This window comes from Salmo salar, chromosome ssa07 (assembly GCF_905237065.1).
Source record: "Salmo salar chromosome ssa07, Ssal_v3.1, whole genome shotgun sequence".
NCBI classification, from domain to species: domain Eukaryota; kingdom Metazoa; phylum Chordata; class Actinopteri; order Salmoniformes; family Salmonidae; genus Salmo; species Salmo salar.
In genome coordinates this window covers 32,124,517-32,145,553 of record NC_059448.1, presented here as the reverse complement: position 1 = coordinate 32,145,553, position 21,037 = coordinate 32,124,517, and the positions used below count along the sequence as shown (strand labels likewise).

The 21,037-nt window shown below is 42.1% G+C and overlaps 1 protein-coding gene across 4 annotated transcripts in view; it reads left to right on the top strand.

Annotated features, from left to right (window-relative positions):
• The window catches only part of LOC106609072 (sodium/potassium/calcium exchanger 2), a 207,476-nt gene that overhangs the window by 116,915 nt on the left and 69,524 nt on the right, over nt 1-21,037 (top strand). For 3 of the 4 annotated variants that reach the window (XM_014207461.2, XM_014207458.2, XM_014207459.2), the window contains 2 exons: nt 11,659-11,700; nt 13,883-13,991. In XM_014207461.2, coding sequence (XP_014062936.1) covers nt 11,659-11,700; nt 13,883-13,991 — 151 coding nt within the window. The remainder of the gene's footprint in view (nt 1-11,658; nt 11,701-13,882; nt 13,992-21,037) is intronic. The other variant, XM_014207462.2, reaches the window with a different exon arrangement.

Genomic DNA, 21,037 nt, shown 5'->3' with positions numbered 1-21,037 from the left:
GGTGGTCAAACTAGCACTAACTAGCATTAATGGTAACAATGGCTGACAATTAAATAATGCTCCATAGAATTATGTGGCAGCCTACAAGGTGTGCTGTAGTATGATGCAACTTTTAAAGGAGGAACCACTGTTAGTGCTATTTGACCAAGAAGGAGAGTGCTGCATCAGAAGACCTGGCCTCCATAATCACCCTACCTCAACCCAATTGAGATGGTTTAGGATGAGTTAGACCGCAGAGTGAAGGAAAAGCAGCCAACAAGTGCTCAGCATATGTGGGAACTCCTTCAAGACTGTTGGAAAAGCATTTAATGTGAAGCTGGTTGAGAGAATGCCAAGAGTGTGCAATGCTGTCATCAAGGCAAAGGGTGGCTGCATATATTTTTCTTTAACACTTTTTTGGTTAAAACATTTCCATTTGAGTTCTTTCATATTTTTGATATCTTCACTTTTATTCTACAATGTAGAAAATAGTCTAAATACACTTTTGACTGGTACTGTATATTTACAGTACTTTTACTTAAGTAGGACAATTGGGTACTTTTTCCACCCCTGATTTCAGATAAAGATTCAATAAAACAAGTCTCAAATATAAGGAAAATGTCTATACTTTTCAGCTGTTTCAAAAACATTGCTCTGCTATTAAGATTTTTACTGTAGGAGCATTTGGCTGCACGAGACAATTCTGTTTACATCCAATGCCTTGGAGGGGGTGACTCTCAAGCAAAGCTCGCCCTGGGACCTCCGGCAGTGGGGTAGGAGACGTGACAAGTTTGCAAGTTTACATTACAGTAAAAGTTCTAGCCGAGGGTATTTTCTCGAAACCTCTAGAGCAGGGTTATTCAACTCTAATCCTACGAGGTCCGGCGCCTGCTAGTTTTCTGTTATATCTGATAATTAATTGTACCCACCTGGTGTGCCATGTCTAAATCAGTCCCTAACTAGAGGTGAATAATGCCAACAAGCAGTGGAACTGGCCTTGAGGTCCAGAGTTGAGTTTGAGGGCTCTAGAGAATCTCTCGTAGTGAGAATACAGTCTTAGCCTTAATCACAGCTCTGCTATTCATTTGCAAATTAAGGTACATACATTACAACTTCTTTGATTTATCATGATCAAATGGCCTCTGATAGTGTATTTATTGAGGTAGTTTGTGTGCAGTAAGAGCGTTGATTTTTGCACTTAGGCCCTACTTAAGTCCCAGGTATTATTCAAAACATTTCCGACAATTCTGAGATATTCCAATGTTGCAGACTTCTTTCTAATCATCTTGACTACTAAAATGGCTAATTAGCTTAAGTAGTTATCTAGGCCATTCCACATTCTTTTATGTCCATCGGACATTGTGTTTAAATTGTGTTAACACACTACATGTAACAGTTGGATTACATACATTTACAGTCTGCTCTAACTAAACTACTGTAAACCAAATCCCAATGTTGGCGTTGTCCCACGTAATATTTTATCCAAATTCTATGAAGATTTGAATCCACTTAACCCAAGGATTTCCCAAAGTCGTCACCATTATTGCAAAGCCCTATTTATTTTGTTTGGGAAAGTCTGGAGAAATGTAGTTATTTAATATGATTAGTGATTCATTTAAATTTGTCCCCCAGGTTTAAGTTCAGCCCTGTAACTTAAACTGAACTTCCGTTTTAATATAGTAAAATTAAATTAAAAAAACAAAAAACATTTAATATATAAAAGCCAAATCAAAGTGCAAAAACAGGGGCTGCTTCTACTCTTTTCGGACATTTTCTGGTATTATGTGGTGGAAAACGGAATGCATCGAGCATAACCCATTGATAGATCGGCTAGAAATGTTTTAACAAGTACAAATATTGTTGTTAAGCTTGCATTCAATCCCCCCTCCCCCGTTGCACACAAGCTTTCATTCCCCGTCCCCTTGTCACATGAGGAGTTATGGCTGATTTAAGATTAAATCCTCAACCCTGTTATGTCACTTTTATAGTCACTTCTGGCAATTGTCTCTTCAACCATGTCATTTGCTATAACAGGTTTGACACTTGCATAGCAAATATGTTTCTTAAAAATACAATATTCTTGGGAACTACAACGTTTTTTTCCAATACATTTGTGTAGAGAAAAATTGATGTGGAATTCAGATCATTATGAATCCTCTACTTTCAGTACATTTTAAGAGGAGCTGAGCCAAAGAAACAACTTCTATGGTTGAAAATGGCCTATGTGGCATCGATATTAGTGAGAAACGTATTTTATTACAAAAATTGACTACAAAGTGTAAATAGTATAATTTTGGTCATAAAGTCAAGTTGTCATGCTGCGTCACGCGGTTGCTAAGCTATTCTTCAGGTGGCTGTTTGAGATATTTCAAGGAACACAAAATGGTAGATAACATTGCACACCCACTTCAAACTCATAGCATTTCTTAATGAAAAGCGAGGCGAAATGATTGAGTTCAGCCCCCCTTTAATGGATAGTTGTGGACTGGAGGTCTGTTTTACACATAATACTCCATAATACTTTTACTTTCATCGAAGATGTTTCCATGATCCGTTTCCTGGAATGATCCTGATGTGACATTACATAAGAAGTGGAACCAGAGCTATTGGGATTAGCACGCACAGTGACTCCAGAAGACGTGCTAATCTCCCTGTGATTATTAGTCATGATATTTAACACTAGTTTAATGAGAGAAGCAGATTATCTGACATTCTTCTGTTCTATCTGCCTCTCTGGGTTGCCTTTAAGAAAGGTACAAAGAATTTAAATGGATTTATTTCAAATCAGGGATTATTCAAAAGATATGGAATGGCGGAAGAAGGTTTTAGCGGTTTAGTCCTGATAAATCTGGACTAAAAGGGAGCTCCAGGTCCTTTTGATAGATAAAATGTTCAGGTGTTGGACCGGAGTCTGGTTGAATGGGTAACACTATCGCCTCTGGAACCATATACTTTCCCCTGTGGCAGATTTGATCCCCAGATGAGCCCTATGCACTTCTGCTACCTCCAGGGCTGTAGTGGTGCCTGAAGAAGTAGATATACTCAAATATTTCTCAAACTGGCCACCCGTGGAAGGAATGGTGCTCTGTGTGAAACATTCTATGAGAAACAGTGACATGTACTCTGAATGACTAAAAATTAAAATTAGTTTGTTCATTAGGTACACCCATCTGGTACCAGGACAGACCCCCCTTTTCCTCCAAAACAGCCTGAATTATTTGGGGCATGGATTCTACAGGGTGTGGCGTTCAAACATTGCTCAATTGGTATCAAGGGACCTAACGTGTGCCAGGAAAACATTCCCCACACCATTTCATCTACGCCGCCAGCCGGCACCATTGACATCAGGCAGGATGGGGCCATGGACTCATGCCAAATCCTAACTCTGCCATGAGCATGATGCAACAGGGACCAGGATTCGTCAAGACCAGTCAATGGTTTTCCACTCCTCAATTGTCCACTGTTGGTGATCGCGTGCCCCCTGGAAACCCACTTCTTATTTTAATCAATCAAATTCAATCAAATGTATTTATGAAGCCCTTTTTACATCAGCAGATGTCACAAAGTGCTATACAGAAACCCAGCCTAAAAGCCCAAACAGCAAGCAATGCAGATGTAGAAGCAGGGTGGCTAGGAAAAACTCCCTAGAAAGGCAGGAACCTAGGAATAAACCTAGAGAGGAACCAGGCTCTAAGGGGGTGGCCAGTCCTATTCTGGCTGTGTCGGGTGGAGATTATAAGAGTACAAGGCCATTCAAGGCCAGATTGTTCTTCAAGATGTTCAAACATTCATAGATGACCAACAGGGTCAAATAATAGTCAGTGGTTGTAGAGGGTGCAACAAGTCAGCACCTCAGGAGAAATGTCAGTTGGCTTTTCATAGCCGAGCATTCAGAGGTCGAGACAGCAGGTGCGGTAGAGCGAGAGAGAGTCGAAAACAACAGCTCCGGGACAAGGTTGCATGTCCGGTGAACAGGTTCCTTAGCCACAGTCAGAACAGTTCCAACTGGAGCAGGTGGACTAGGGACAGCCAGGAGTCACCAGGCCAGGTAGTCCTGAGGCATGATCCTAGGGCTCAGGTCCTCCGGGAGGGAGAGCTGATAGGAGTTGAGCCCGGTGTGGTCGTGTGCTGCAATAGCCCATCCGTGACAAGGACCGGCAAGTTGTACGTTCCAAGATGCTGTACTGCACCGTTATTTGCCTGTTTGTGGCCCAGCTGTTAGCTTGCACGATTCTTGCCATTCTCTTTCGACCCATTCTATCATTCAGTCGAATTGTAACTGAAAGCCTCGATGCCTGTCTGCCTGCTTTATATAGTAAGCCAAGGCCATGTGGCTCACTGTCTATACTGGCCACTGAGTGTATTTATAAACCTGTAGTAACCTTAGAACAATTGGCTGAGAATTTGGTTCATGGGTAATTGGATTGGTTCATGCCCATACATTCTGCATGGCGAACACCATTTGATTAATGATTCATCTTTGTTTTGATTGGAGATACCTTGTGTCAATTACAGAACATTTCGTAGGATTTTCTACCTGCAGCGACACTAGCGGGATATTACTGGAAATACCGGTAAAAGCACACTGCCTTATGAAATTGTCCAAAACACAGGGCCCTACTCATGGGAGATGTGACTCACTGTGCCCAAGGGCTTTACCTAATCTCAAGCAGAGAATAAATCACAATAAGCCAACCAGACCATGTACAGTGGCTGGACCATGGCAAAATACCTGCTGTCAAATCACTATTTGTTTACTTATTTCCCATGTCAATCAAATACAGCAATATATAAGCGCAGAGCTTCTCTTAGTATGCAACTGATAGAATGTGTAAGCACAGTGCAATGTATGTACTGTATATGTAACGAGATGTGCACGCTCTTAGAAAAAAGGGTTCCTCGGCTGTCCTCATAGGAGAACCCTTTTTAGTTCCAGGTAGAACCCTCTGTTTAAGAGTTATTCAAAGGTTTCTCCTATGGGGACAACCAACATGGCAGTGCACTTGACTTGTAGAATGTTTTCGGTCTGTCATGGATGGAACCGCAGAAGCAGCCTTAACCCTTAGAAACTCAGACCCAGTTTTCCTTGCATGAAAATTAAGCAGTGATTAGGACTACCCAAGGAGACTGCAAATAACATATTTCTGGAGATTATTTTTTAAACACTCCTAGCAATAGTTATGCAAAGTTACATATCCTGTTGGGGCTAGGGGGCAGTATTTGCACGGCCGGATAAAAAACGTACCCGATTTAATCTGGTTACTACTCCTGCCCAGTAACTAGAATATGCATATAATTATTGGCTTTGGATAGAAAACACACTAAAGTTTCTAAAACTGTTTGAATGGTGTCTGTGAGTATAACAGAACTCATTTGGCAGGCCAAAACCTGAGAAGATTCCTTACAGGAAGTGGCCTGTCTGACCATTTCTTGCCCTCCTTGATCATCTCTAACAAATACAGGGGATCTCTGGCATGACGTGACACTCCCTACGGCTCCCATGGTCTCTCAGAAGGCGGGAAAAAGCTGAACGATGTAATTCCATCCCCAGGCTGAAACACATTAGCGCGTTTGGCAAGTGCTCTATCAGAGGGCCATTAGACTGAGGCTCGTGCATGAGGTGATAGCATGCTTTTACTTTCACTCTCTTTGTAAAAAAAAAAAGATTTCCCGATCGGAATATTATCGCTTTTTTACGAGAAAAATGGCAAAAAAATTAATTTTAAACAGCGGTTGACATGCTTCGAAGTACGGTAATGGAATATTTACAATTTTTTTGTCACGAAATGCGCTGTGCTCGTAACCCTTATTTACCCTTTCGGATAGTGTCTTGAACACACGAACAAAACGCCGCTATTTGGATATAACAATGGATTATTTGGGACCAAACCAACATTTGTTATTGAAGTAGAAGTCCTGGGAGTGCATTCTGACGAAGACAGCAAAGGTAATAACATTTTTCTTATAGTAAATCTGACTTTGTTGAATGCTAAACTTGCTGGGTGTCTAAATAGCTAGCCCTGTGATGCTGGGCTATCTACTTAGAATATTGCAAAATGTGCTTTCACCGACATATCGAGTGCATAGAGGAGTTCTGTATCTATAATTCTTAAAATATTTTATGTTTTTTGTGAATGTTTATCGTGAGTAATTTAGTAAATTCACCGGCAGTGTTCGGTGGGAATGCTAGTCACATGCTAGTCACATGCTAATGTAAAAGCTGGTTTTTGATATAAATATGAACTTGATTGAACAAAACATGCATGTATTGTATAACATAATGTCCTAGGGTTGTCATCTGATGAAGATCATCAAAGGTTAGTGCTGCATTTAGCTGTGGTTTGGGTTTATGTGACATTATATGCTACCTTGAAAAATGGGTGTCTGATTATTTCTGGCTGGGTACTCTGCTGACATAATCTAATGTTTTGCTTTCGTTGTAAAGCCTTTTTGAAATCGGACAGTGTGGTTAGATTAACGAGAGTCTTGTCTTTAAAATGGTGTAAAATAGTCATATGTTTGAAAAATTGAAGTTTTTGCATTTTTGAGGTATTTGAATATCGCGTCACGGGATTACACTGGCTGTTGAGTAGGTGGGACGCAAGCATCCCACCTAGCCCATAGAGGATATACACTGTATGTAACATTGGGCAGAAAGGGGTGCCAACCACATAGTTTCAACAATGTGTATTTCTGCATTGTGAACACCTTGCACTAAATCTAATAATAAAACATTTAATTTGTATAACGCTTTTCATTAGTGTTCTCAAAGCTGTACATAGGCAAACATTTAAATAATGAGGTAAAAAATACAATATAAACATCATACATTTAGAATCAAGGCAGGAAATAGCAATAATAAATCCAAAAATGACTTTCTGTGACAATAATGCTAGTACGAACTTGGACCCAGGCGCAGAGAAACACAGCAGGCAGAGGGTAAATCCAGAATATTTACTTAAGGTCTTCATAGCAAAACAACAACGCAAGGGCACACGACAACACTGAACAAAACATGAGACCTGAACAACTGGCCCAGTCCACAGAGGAACCTTAGTCATCCAGCAGGTGATCCCAATAAGCCCAATCAGGGTCACCTGGATACTAGAGGAAACCCATAGGTGCTCTCCAGTGGCAACCACAGGTAGTACACTCCAGGAAGAAACCCTGACCCGTGACACTTTCAAGATTAGGAATATAAGAAAGATAGTCTGTAGAAATGTGTTTTAAGGCCTGTGAGGTGGCTCATTGATAGAAATGAGGTGGCTGATGTAGGTAGGACTCAATCCAGTCAATGCTTTAAACACTAGGAGAAGTATTTTAAAGTCAATCCTAAAGTTGACAGGTAGCCAGGAACTCCAGCAAGGATGGGGGTGATGTGGGCTGACTTCTTGGTCCTGGTCAGGTCTCTGGCAGCACTATTCTGAAGAAGTTGTAGCCTCTGAAGTGATTTGTCTGGAAGGCCCCTGAACAGAGCATTGCCGTAGTCGATCCAGGAGAAGATGAAGGCTTAGACAAGTTTTTCTGCATCTGGCTAGGAGAGCGATTGTTTGAGCCGGGAGATATTTTGCAGAGGGAAAAATTATGTTTTGCAGATATGTTTTATATGGGCATCAAAGGACAGAGAAGAATCAAACTTGACTCCCAGGTTGGAGATGACAGAGGACAGATGGATGGCTTGACCGTCAGTTGTAGGACAGATGTTTCCAGCACTGGTGACCTGCTTGGGTGTCCAAATAAGCATAGCCTCAGTCTAACTGCTGTTCTGCTGGAGGAAGTTTTCTTTCATCCATACTCTGATGTCATAAGGCAGCTGCCAAGTTTTCCTAGGGCTGAGATGGTGCCTGGTTTGGTGTTAATATATACCTCAGTATCGTCAGCGTAGCAGTGGAAGTTGATGTTATAGTCTCTGAGGATTTGACCGAGAGGGAGCGTGTAGATTAGGAACAGAATAGGCCCCAAAAAGGACTCCTGTTGGACACTGCATGTGACTGTAGACTCCGCTGATCTGGACTCCAATCGATTATGTATTGCTTTCTATTGGAGAGGTAGGAGGAGAACCAGGTCAGAGCAGTTCCAGAGACTGCAGTGTGCTCTCTGAGACGCCACAGGAGGGTATTGTGGTCAACGGTGTCAAAAGCAGCACTGAGATCTAAAAGGAGAAGGAGCCTAGGTGATCCAGAATATGCATCCATTAGTAGGTCGTTGGTAACTTTCATCAGAGCTGTTTCGGCGCGGTTTGTAATGATTGGAAGCCAGACTGGAAAACTTTGTATACCTGCTTGGAAGACAGATTGATAGAAAAGGGAAAAGGGATTGATAGAAAAGGGAGGTTGGAAATGGGCCTGTAGTTGGATAGGATGTCCTGGTCAAGGTTGGGTTTCTTCAGTAAGGGGGTGACTGCGGCTGTTTTGAAGAATGATGGTACCTCCCCGATCAGCAGGTGAGGATGGTGACAAAAAATAAAAGCTGATCGTGCAGCATAGCAGCTTGCTTGGTGGTCTTTGTAGGCCAGTAGATGGACAGTGAGGCCATCCTTCCTCCAACGCCTCTAAAGCTTACAGCCATGAGTCTTAATTCACAGCAGTTCTTCAGTGAACCAGGGTGAAGAGCGTTAGAAGGTTACTTTTCATGTTTTTTTGGGGGGGGAGCAAGGATGTTCTGTATGTGTTCCAGGAAGAGAGATGGGTTGAATATCCTTAGGTTGCGGAATTTAATTGTCCTCTTTGGACAGTGGGCACAGTCAGAGACAGTGACACAGCCTTGTGGTCAGATATGCCAAGTTTGAGGACATCCAAGTCATCACCAGTAATAATGAGGTCCAATGTGTGTCCACGGTTGTGGGTGGGGACATTAACATGTTGCACATGGTTTTGACAGTCCAGCAAGTTAGGGAAGTCAGCAGCCATAGTGGACTTGGATGAGTCAACATGGATGTTACATTTTCCCAAAATCACAATGTTGGAGATGGTGGGGCATAAAGAGGTTATACTTCAGCAAAAATGAATGTTTTTCTTTGAAAATATACTCAGGCGTCTCTGGACATCCAATGAGCATTTTGCACACATTGAATTTCAGGAACTCACCTTTTTGACAATGTATGAGATTGTTTCAGAGGAGCAGAACAGAGTGACGATTTCCAGTGTGGTAATTACAAAGGTTGGCCACCAGATCGTGTCAAATGTTTTTATTAGGATCCCCTCTAGAAGAGAATGGTGTTAGTTTATTTTTTGATCGTGTACAGACACGTTACCAGGTGTTTAAAAACACTGTTACCTCCAGTTGAAGTCGGAAGTTTACATATACTTAGGTTGGAATCATTAAAACTCGTTAAATGTCTTGTTTACATTTACAAATGAGAGTTTTGGCAAGTCGGTTAGGACATCTACTTTGTGCATGACAGAAGTAATTTTTCCAACAATTGTTTACAGACAGGTTATTTCACATATAATTCACTGTATCACAATTCCAGTGGGTCACAAGTTTACATACACTAAGTTGACTGTGCCTTTAAACAGCTTGGAAAATTGAAGAAAATTATGTCATAGGGGTAGAAGCTTCTGATAGGCTAATTCACCTAATTTGAGTCAATTGGAGATGTAGCTGTGGATGTATTTCAAGGCCTACCTTCAAACTCAGTGCCTCTTTGCTTGACATCATGGGAAAATCAAAAGAAATCAGCCAAGACCTCAGAAAAAAGAATTGTAGACCTCCACAAGTCTGGTTCATCCTTGGGAGCAATTTCCAAACGCCTGAAGGTACCACGTTCATCTGTACAAACAATAGTATGCAAGTATAAAGACCATGGGACCACGCAGCCATCATACCGCTCAGGAAGAAGACGCATTCTGTCTCCTAGAGATGAACGCACTTTGGTGTGAAAAGTGCAAATCCCAGTACAACAACAAAGGACCTTGTAAAGATGCTGGAGGAAACAGGAACAAAAGTATCTATATCCACAGTAAAATGAGTCCTATATCGACATAACCTGAAAGGCCGCTCAGCAAGGAAGAAGCCACTGCTCCAAAACCGGCATAAAAAAGCAAGACTACGGTTTGCAACTGCACATGGGGACAAAGATCATACTTTTTGGAGAAATGTCATTTGGTCTGATGAAATAAAAAGTAGAACTGTTTGGCCATAATGACCATCATTATGTTTGGAGGAAAAAGGGGGAGGCTTGCAAGCCGAAGCACACCATCCCAACCGTGAAGCTCGGGGGTGGCAGCATCATGTTGTTGGGGTGCTTTGCTGCAGGAGGGACTGGTGCACTTAACAAAATAGATAGCATCATGAGGAAAGAAAATTATGTGGATATGTTGAAGCAACATCTCAAGACATCAGTCAGGATGTTAAAGCTTGGTCGCAAATGGGTCTTCCAAATGGACAATGACCCCAAGCATACTTCCAAAGTTGTGGCAAAATGGCTTAAGGACAACAAAGTCAAGGTATTGGAGTGGCCATCGCAAAGCCCTGACCTCAATCCTATAGAAAATCTGAGGGCAGAACTGAAAAAGTGTGTGTGAGCAAGGAGGCCTTACAAACCTGACTCAGTTACACCAGCTCTGTCAGGAGGAATGGGCCAAAATTCACCCAACTTATTGTGGGAAGCTTGTGGAAGGCTATCCGAAACGTTTGACCCAAGTTAAACAATTTAAAGGCTATGATACCAAATACTAATTGAGTGTATGTAAACTTCTGACCCACTGGGAATGTCATGAACTAAATAAAAGCTGAAATAAATCATTCTCTCTACTATTGTTCTGACATTTCACAATCTTGAAATAAAGTGGTGACCTAACTGACCTAGACAGGGAATTGTTACTAGGATTAAATGTCAGAAATTGTGAAAAACTGAGTTTAAGTGTATTTGGCTAAGATGCATGTAAACTTCTGACTTCAACTGTATGTGTAACATCAGGCATTAACTTAAAATCTCAAAGCCTACTTCCAAATGTTATTTTCTTCAGGATCGCAGTGCAAAGGTTGTTTATCTGCGTTTGTTTGAATCCCGGCCTGGGTTGGCATTTGAGGTATAGATGTGGATGACAAAAAGGCTACAAAGAAGTTATTCTTGTCATGGTTTAGGATTAAGCTTGGGGGCTAGTCTGAGGTCATTGGTGGAGACAAAGGAAACAATACAGGATTAATAACAAGAGAAATAACACAATTGAGAGACATAATTCAATTTTGAAGTTACTGGAATTCCACATAAGTAGGTTTAATATGCAAGTCTTTAATGTCTTCCGGATAGAGGGAGTTGACACTTGTAATTTCTTTACATGTACTAGTTTATATATAAATCATGAACATGTACATGAATGCTAGGTTTACCTTTTCCTCTGTTTGTTTGAGTCGGTTGGGGTCCTGCAGAGTTAAATGGTCTGTGAATAGAATGGTTTTCCATGTGGCTGATGAATCTCAAAAGTCTGAGAATAACATTTTTAATCATAAGCCTATCTTGGTCTGCTAGATAGTGAGTGACATACAGTAAACACAGCACAGCGGTGGTGTCAGTCTCTTGAATCCGTCTATGTCACATCATCATCAATACGACAATGGAATGTCTCTCTACTGTCTTCATCTGTCTATCTCTGGTTTGTAAGACATGCTTCACATCTATGTGCTCTTTCTCTTTCTCCCTCTCACTTTTTCCTCTCTCTTTTCTTGGATATGAAGGCTGTGAGTCCCGGGGCACCAGAGGATGAGAGCAAGCTGTCGGTAGGTCCTGTCTGGTTTGTCTATGTTTGTGTTTGTCTATGTAGTTTGTCTAGTCTAACTTCTTTCTCTCCTTCCCTACTATACTCAAGAACCATGCGTTCTCTGTTTTCTAGATCCAACCTCCGTGTGTGCCTGTAGTACCTCTGTCTGTCCTTGCAATTCTAAAATTACTCTCTCAGTAGGTCACTAGTGAGTTAGCATGTAATGACGCCTCCAGTTTCAAACGCTTGAGGAACAGTTTTACATCCAAAATGCTAAAAACAAAGTTATTGATCAGTGAGTGTTTTTCTATAGTTCCTTTCAAATCAATATTGGCAACAAAGTATTGTTGTCCAATGTTTTACTCCAATTAGGGGATGGGTGGTAGGGTTAGGGGACATAATAAAGAAGAACATTTTTTTTTTTTTAAATAATAAAAAATAAATATATAAATATATATATTATATTTGTATTTTTTCCTTCTTTATTTATTTATTTATTATATATATATGATTATGATTATGTGTGTATATATATATATACAGTACCAGTATATTGAAGACATCAAAACTATGAAATAACACATATGGAATCATGTAGTAACCAAAAAAGTGTATATTTGGTGGGAAGTTGAGGGAATATTCTCTTAAAACACAGAAAACTGGACACATGAATGGTCTTGCAAAGCTCCCATTGAACGTGTTTAGAAAATATACAGTACCCTGCCATCCTTATGGCCTTTCACAAAGTGCAGACAGTCTGTCCGTCCGTCCGTCCGTCCCCCCCGGCCGTTCAAACCCAGGTAGCCTAGTGGTTAAACTAGTCACTGCCACCAACCACTAGTATTAGCATTTTTCTTATCAAAACTCCACAAAAAGTAAAATGTCCCCTGTTAGCATGCTTTAAATGTTCAATGAGTTGGGTTGAAGTTACTTTGATATGATTTGGGCATGATATTTGAGTTCAAATCAAATTGTATTTGTCACATACACATGGTTAGCAGATGTTAATGCGAGTGTAGCGAAATGCTTGTGCTTCTAGTTCCGACCATGCAGTAATATCTAACAAGTAATCTAACAATTTCACAACAACTACCTTATACACACAAGTGTAAAGGAATGAATAAGAATATGTACATAAAAATATATATGGATGGCTGAACGGTATAGGCAAGATGCAGTAGATGGTATAGAGTACAGTATATACATATGAGATGAGTAGTGTAGGGTATGTAAACATTATATAAAGTGGCATAGTTTAAAGTGAATAGTGCTACATTTATTACATCCAATTTTTAATTATTAAAGTGGCTAGAGTTTGAGTCAGTATGTTGGCAGCAGCCACTCAATGTTAGTGATGGCTGTTTAACAGTCTGATGGCCTTGAGATAGAAGCTGTTTTTCAGTCTCTCGGTCCCAGCTTTGATGCACCTGTACTGACCTCGCCTTCTGGATGATAGCAGGGTGAACAGGCAGTGGCTCGGGTGGTTGTTGTCTTTGATGATCTTTTTGGCCTTCCTGTGACATCGTGTGGTGTAGGTGTCCTGGAGAGCAGTTCTGGAGATGTAACATGTCACTTAGATATTTGACTGGTTTCATGGAAAGGACTTGCACATTCTTTCACCTAAAGACACAATTAAAGGCAACATACATTTTTTTAACCAATGGGATGTCACAGGTGGAATCTGAACCTGGGGCTCTCACAGGAAAAACAAACATCTTGACTGTTAGACCAAGGGGAAATTCCCTCTTGGGCCCAGGGTGACACTGATTTTGAAGTCACAGGCAGGGCTACTTCATCACAAGACCATGAGCCCTATTGATGTTCACTAGATACACCCCCTTTTGACCTCATCTCCGATGAGACACCATCCTACAGTTGGGTGCCATTGTCACAGGCAGGATCTGAACCCAAGTCTCTCAACATCTTGACTGTTAGATTAAGGAAAAATTCCAGGGCAGGGAATTTCCACTACAGGGACAATGAAACTTTAGACCTGATACAGATAATGATCTAAGACGATAGCCAGCACTCTGCATTTTGCTTTCAAAATTATGATACTACATTATTTTGTATGGGAAATACAGCTAACACTACAGTGTTATAGTGTCCTTAAGGTATTTCCTTAGGGGAACCGCCAAGGACTAGAAAGACTTGTGTAATGGTGCCATTGATTGTGTGACAGCGTTGTGCTCCTCTTGCAGGCTAGGCCCCGGCTTCAGAGAGGTGGTAGCTCAGCCTCCCTGCACAACAGCCTGATGAGAAACAGTATCTTCCAGCTTATGATCCACACACTGGACCCTCTCAGTGAAGGTAAGCAGTTATCCAACACACAAAACGGTCACTGTTTCTCTACCCCTGTTTTTCTAGTGTTTACGCAAAGCAACATGGAATGCTTTTGTTTAGCTTTGCCTGGTTCCACTTCCATACAGAGCCAGAAGGTTAAGAGGCAAACTGGTGCTCATAATCCCGGTCATTTTTAGGTTAACCCAGGTTAACGTTTCTCTGCCACTCGGCCAACATTCAATGAAGATAGTTGTTGCACATACTGGACGTTTTTGCTATTAGATGGATTCTGATAGAACCGTCTTCTTCATGAGCTATTTATTAAAGAAATGAGGAACACATCATAAAGCCTAGAAAGGCTTAGGAGAATGTTCAATCAACATCCCACAGAAAACTGGGCACAAATGTTCTTGCAACGTTTCCATGAAACGTGTCTAGAACCTTGATATCCTATATTCTGAGAACATGGTAACCATGTTCTGTGTATGTTTGGTGGGAAATTGAGGGAATATTCTCTTAAAACACAGAAAACTGGACACATGAATGGTCTTGCAACGTTCCCATGAAACGTGTCTGTCACATTGGCATGAAGGATTGGGAGACAGACCCTGTCACATTGGCATGAAGGATTGGGAGACAGACCCTGGAATGCGTAATATTTTTTTTTATTGTACCCAAATTATGGCGTGTCATGTAAAGGCATGGGGACGAAGACCAAACAAACACTATACAAAAACACAGGGTCGAAGCCCAAACAAAAGAGCGAGGAGTACCTCAAATAAATACACACGCTCACAATGATTAACACACGGAACAAGACTCGTAAATCATCTGCGCAATCCACAAGGGCACGAAAGCCCAAAACACACAGCACAGGTACTCACAAGCACTAACGGACATTGTAACAGTAATCGACAGCACTATGGTGAACAAAGGGCACATATATACAAATACTAATCAGTGGGAATAGGGGACAGGTGGGCGTGAAAGTTCCGGAGGGATCCATGACAGTACCCCCCCCGACGCGCTGCACTTGCAGCACAACGACACCGGATCACAGGAACGCAGTGCGGGTTGATCAGGACCCGATGCAGCTGCCGAAGTTGCGGCGGCGTTGGATGGACCAGTGGCGTCGAACGGACCAGTTGTGGCGGCCGAGGACGAGCCAGTTGTGGCTGCTGAAGTGGCGTTGTCGGATGGACCCATTGTGGCGAGGTCAGACGGCCCAGTTGCAGCTGCGAAGTTGCGGCGGCGCCGGATGGACCAGTTGCAGCGTCGTCGGACGGGCCATTCCCGCTGTCTCCCTTAATGGTCGATTATTCTGTTACGTTGGTATGAAGTGATTCAGGAGACAGGGTTTTTATAATTGGGGGTTTTATTCCCAAATTACAGTGTGCCGTGTAAAGGCATGGGGACGAAGACCAAACAAACACGTAACAGAACACAGGGTAGAAACCCAAACAAAAGAGCAAGGAGTACCTTGAATAAATAACTTAAACGCACGATGATAAACACACGGGGGCAAGACCCGTAATCATCTGCGCAATCCAAAATGGCACGAAAGCCAAAACACACAGCACAGGTACTCACACGAACCAACGGACTATACTAATAAGTTAGAATAGGGGACAGGTCTGCGTGTTGAATGTTCTGGAGGGATCCGTGACAGTGTCTAGAACATGAATATCTTATGTTCTGAGAACATGGCAACCATGTTCTGTGTATGTTTGGTGGGACGTTGATGGAATATTCTCCTAACCCACAGAAAACTGGACACAAATGTTCTTGCAATGTTCCCATGAAATTGGAAATTCTGAGAACATGGTAACCACTTTCTTGGTAAGTTCAATTTGACATTAAGGGAATGGTCTCTTGGACATATTCCTTGCACGTCAGGGGAACATTCCAATGAAAACATTAGTTAATGACCTAATGTCATTGAAGGAACATTTGTTGTTGGATGGGTTATTGCTCTGAGAGCTGTAAATAACTTTCCCAGGCATCCACATTATCTAACCACCAAATCTCTTTGTTAAACCTGTGTCTAGGGCCCTATACGATATAACCTGTGGTTAGGGACCCTACCCAACCTAGGGCCCTATACCATATAACCTGTGGCTAGGGCCCCTACCTATAACAGGAAGTCCCAGTAAAGCGCTCAGTACAGAATTGGTCCGATGAACCGGACATGAGGCTACAAGACTGTTAACTTCTATAGGCTCTATTCAACAGCCAGTGGAATCCCGTGGCGCGAAATACAAATACCTCAAAAATGCTATAACTTCAATTTCTCAAACATATGACTATTTTACACCATTTGAAAGATAAGACTCTCGTTACCAACCACATTGTCCGATTTCAAAAAGGCTTTACAGCGAAAGCAAAACATTAGATTATGTCAGGAGAGTACCCAGCCAAAAATAATCACACAGCCATTTTCAAAGCAAGCATATATGTCACAAAAACCAAAACCACAGCTAAATGCAGCACTAACCTTTGATGATCTTCATCAGATGACACTCCTAGGACATTATGTTATACAATACATGCATGTTTTGTTCAATCAAGTTCATATTTATATAAAAACCAGCTTTTTACATTAGCATGTGATGTTCAGAACTAGCATACCCACCGAAAACTTCCGGTGAATTTACTAAATTACTCATCATAAACATTGACAAAATACATAACAATTATTTTAAGAATTATAGATACAGAACTCCTTTATGCAATCGCGGTGTCAGATTTTAAAATAGCTTTTCGGCAAAAGCACATTTTGCAATATTCTGAGTAGATAACTCAACCGTCACAGGCTAGCTATTCAGACACCCGCCAACGTCGGGGCAACCTAAACTCAGAATTACTATTAGAAAAATTGGATTACCTTTGCTGTTCTTCATCAGAATGCACTCCCAGGACTTCTACTTCAACAACAAATGTTGTTTTGGTTCCAAATAATACATAGGTATATCTAAATACCTCCATTTTGTTCGTGCGTTCAGGTCACTATCCAAAGGGTAACGCGTGAGCGCATTTCGTGACAAATATTTTTGAAATATTCCATTACCGTACTTAGAAGCATGTCAAACGCTGTTTAAAATCAATTTTTATGCTATTTTTCTCATAAAATAGCGATAATATTCCAACTAGACAACGTTGTATTCATTCAAAGAGTGAAAGAAAAAGATGGCGAGGTCTCGTGAATGCGCATCTCCAGTCTCTCTGTCCCCAGGCAGTCCACTGACAAACTCTGCTCCTGTTATCTGCCCAGAGACAGGAGACGCGTCAATCCGCTTTCTGAAGGCTTTAGAGAGCCAATGGAAGCCTTAGAAAGTGTCACGTAACAGCTCAGATGCTGTAATTTCGATAGAGATGCAACAGAAGGACTACAAATTGTCAGACAGGCCACTTCCTGCATGGAATCTTCTCAGGTTTTTGCTTGCCATATGAGTTCTGTTATACTCACAGACACCATTCAAACAGTTTTAGTAACTCTAGAGTGTTTTCTATCCAAATCTACTAATGATATGCATATTCTCGTTTCTGGGCAAGAGTAGTAACCAGTTTAAATCGGGTACGTTGTTTACCCGGACATGAAAATACTGCCCCCTAGCCCAGACAGGTTAAACTAGTACAGACTGGAATATGGGATTCATCCGATAGCATTGAGGGGTTTACTACAGCCGTCACAGGCTTCATCAATAAGTACATTGATGATGTCGTCCCCACAGTGACCATATGTATGTACCAAACCAGAAACCATGGATTACAGGCAGTAACCACGCTAGATTGAGCTACTGACACATACAAGAAATCCTGCTACGACCTCCAACGAGCCATCAAACATGAAATATAGAGTTAAAATGGAATCCTACTACACCAGCTCTGACACTCGGATGTGGAAGGGCTTGTAGACGATTACGGATTACAAAGGGAAACCCAGCCGTGACTTGCCCAGTGACGCAGGCCTCTCAGGCAAAATAAATGCCTTCCATGCTCGCTTCGAGGTAAACAACACTGAGTCATGCAGGAGTGTCTTTGCTGTTCCGGACGACTGTGTGATCTCGCTCTCCATGGCCCATGTGAGTAAGACTTTTAAGTATGTTATTACTCGCAAGGCCGCTGGGCGAGATGGAATACCAGGGCGCGTTGTCAGAGCATGCGCAGACCAGCTGGCAAGTGTCTTCACAGACATTTTCAACCTCTTCTTGTCCCAGTCTGTAATCCCAACACGTTTCAAACTAACCCTAATTGTTATTGTTCCCAAGGACTCCATGATAACCTGCCTGAGTGTGCCAGAGCGCAGAATAACTGATGAATTTACGAATGATCAACACCTATTGAATATGGCTGGTGTCAGTAAACGTCGGCAAAATAGTGTAATTAAATTGTTGCCAGCAGCACAGTCACCAACACTATGAATAACATGAAAACAGCCTAACCAGCTCTGCTAGGGTGAGGAAAATGGTCAGAGTGGGGTGTTGTCTCAATTTGTGTCTGGAAGTAGCTAGCAAGCTAGCCAATGTTAGCCAGTTAGTGTGCAGGCTTGACTGTCGTTGTGAGGTCAGAACATTCGGGTCAACCCTACTCATCGGGCAGCGAAACGCTCTGAATTTATGAACGGACAATCTGACAGACAGTTAAAGTCACCAACGCTCTGGATAACATAACATCCTAACCAGCTTTGCCACGGCAAGTAATGTTCAGTGACCTGTTCTCTCATTTGTGTCCGGAAGTAGCTAACAAGTTAGCTTGGGTGCTTGACTGCTGTTGTTAGTACAGAATGCACGGATCAACCGGGAGTGGCTAAAGCTTAAGAGGGTGCGAACGATGCTGAATGGGTGTAGACAAAGAAGTAGTCTCCAGTAGTAGAACCAAAACATTCAAAGGCCATTTACTCAAAAGTGAGTTTACAAGTTTATAAACTTTCAAAGCAGAATTACTTTCCCATTGTGCCTCATCTGTAGTGTATGATATACCATTTTCTAGTTCTGAGTCTCTACGTTTATCCAATGTGAAAAACACCATTTCAAATTTTGCTACATAAGACAGATTTGAGCCGGTCGGTCACAAATGACTATCGTCTAATAGCACTCACATCTGTAATCACAAAGTACTTTGAAAGACTGGTCATGGCGCACATCAACACCATCATCCCAGACACCTTGAACCCACAATAATTCATATAGCGCCCCAACAGATCCACAGATGACACAATCTCAACTGCACTTCACACTGGTCTATCCCACCTGGACAAGAGGAATACCTATGTGAGAATGCTGTTCATTGACTACAGCTTAGCATTATCATCAGCAAGCTCGGACCCTGGGATTGAACACCTCCCTCTGCAACTGGATCTTGGAGTTCCCGATAGGCCGCCTCCAGGTTGTGAGTATAGGCAACAACACCTCCACTACGCTGACCCTCAACATAGGGACCCCACAGGGGTGTGTGCTTAGTCCCCTTCTGTATTCCCTGTTCATCCACGACTGCATGGCCACGCACGACTCCAACACCATCATCACGTTTGCTGATGATACGACAGTGGTAGGCTTGATCACCGACGGCGAAGAGACAGCCTACAGGGAGGAGGTCAGAGAACTGGCATCTTCTCCCTCACCGTCAGTAAGACCAAGTAGCTGATCATGGACTACAGGAAACAGGGGGGCGAGGACACCCCCATCAACATCAACAGGGCTATAGCGGAGCAGTTTGAGACCTTCAAGTTCCTCAGTGTCCACATCACAAAGGGTTTAACATGGTCCACACACACACTGCACAGACGTGAAGAGGGCACTATAGTGCCTCTTCCCCCTTAGGAGGCTGAAAAGATTTAGCATGGGCCCTCTGATCCTCAAAAAGTTATTCAGCTTCACCATTGAGAGAATCTTGACTGGCTGCATCACCACTTGGTACGGCAACTGCACAACTCTCGACCTCAAAGCGCTACAGAGGGTGGTGCAGGCGGCCCAGTACATCACTAGGGCCGAGCTCTCTGCCATCTAGGACCTCTATATCACGCGATAAATTGCCAAAGACTTCAGCCACCCAAGACATAGACTGTTCTCTCTGCTACCATCTGGCAAGCAGTACCGGAGCATCAGGTCTCGGACCAACAGACTCCGAGACCGCTTCTATCCCCAAGCCATAAGACTGGTAAATAGTTAATCAAATGGTTACCCAGGCTATCTGCATTGACCCCATTTTGGGTCACTGACTCTATGCACACTCACACACACTTACACAAACCCACACACACTCATACACTACATACGCACACACACACATAACACACATATGCACATACTGACACCACACACACACACACACACACACACACACACACACACACACACACTATACACACACATCTTCCTCAACTACCTTATACCCCTGCAAATTTAAATGGCACTGGTTACTCCCTGTATATAGCATCATTCTTGTGTATTTTATTCCTCTTGTGTTATTATTTAAATTGTTCTTATTTTTAACTCTGCATTGTTGGGAAAGGGCTTGTAAGTAAGCATTTCACTGTAAAGCACCTGTTGTATTCGGCACATGTGACACATACAATGTGATTTGATTTATACTTTATATTTATACATTCCATTCATCCCATTCCAGCCATTACTATGAGCCCATCCTCCAATTTAAAGTTCCACCAACCACCACTGCAGTACCCTCTGTGAGTCATGGTGTCTAAAAAAAACGAGGTCTTTTAACTGTGGGCACCTCACTTCCCCCCCTGTGAGATGAGGTCTTAATTTCCTGTTATCTCATATCTGCAGGGGAGGATGGAGTCCTACCAGACACCTGCTGGTTTAGCTGTATGTAATTGAACTTTTTGCAGTTGGTAAGGCTTTAGACATTCTCTGTTTAGGATTGGTCTTGGCCATGGATTAGATTGCAGTTATTTTCCTTTAGCTGCTGTCTATCTTCAAACCAATGGGGCATCGGTAAGGAAAACACATGTGTGGCTTGTGAGCTCAAGTAAAGTCTGGATTTTTTAAATTATTATTATTTTTGACAGGAAAGTCAAGCTGAGTCCAAGGTCTCTTTTACAGGTGAGCCCT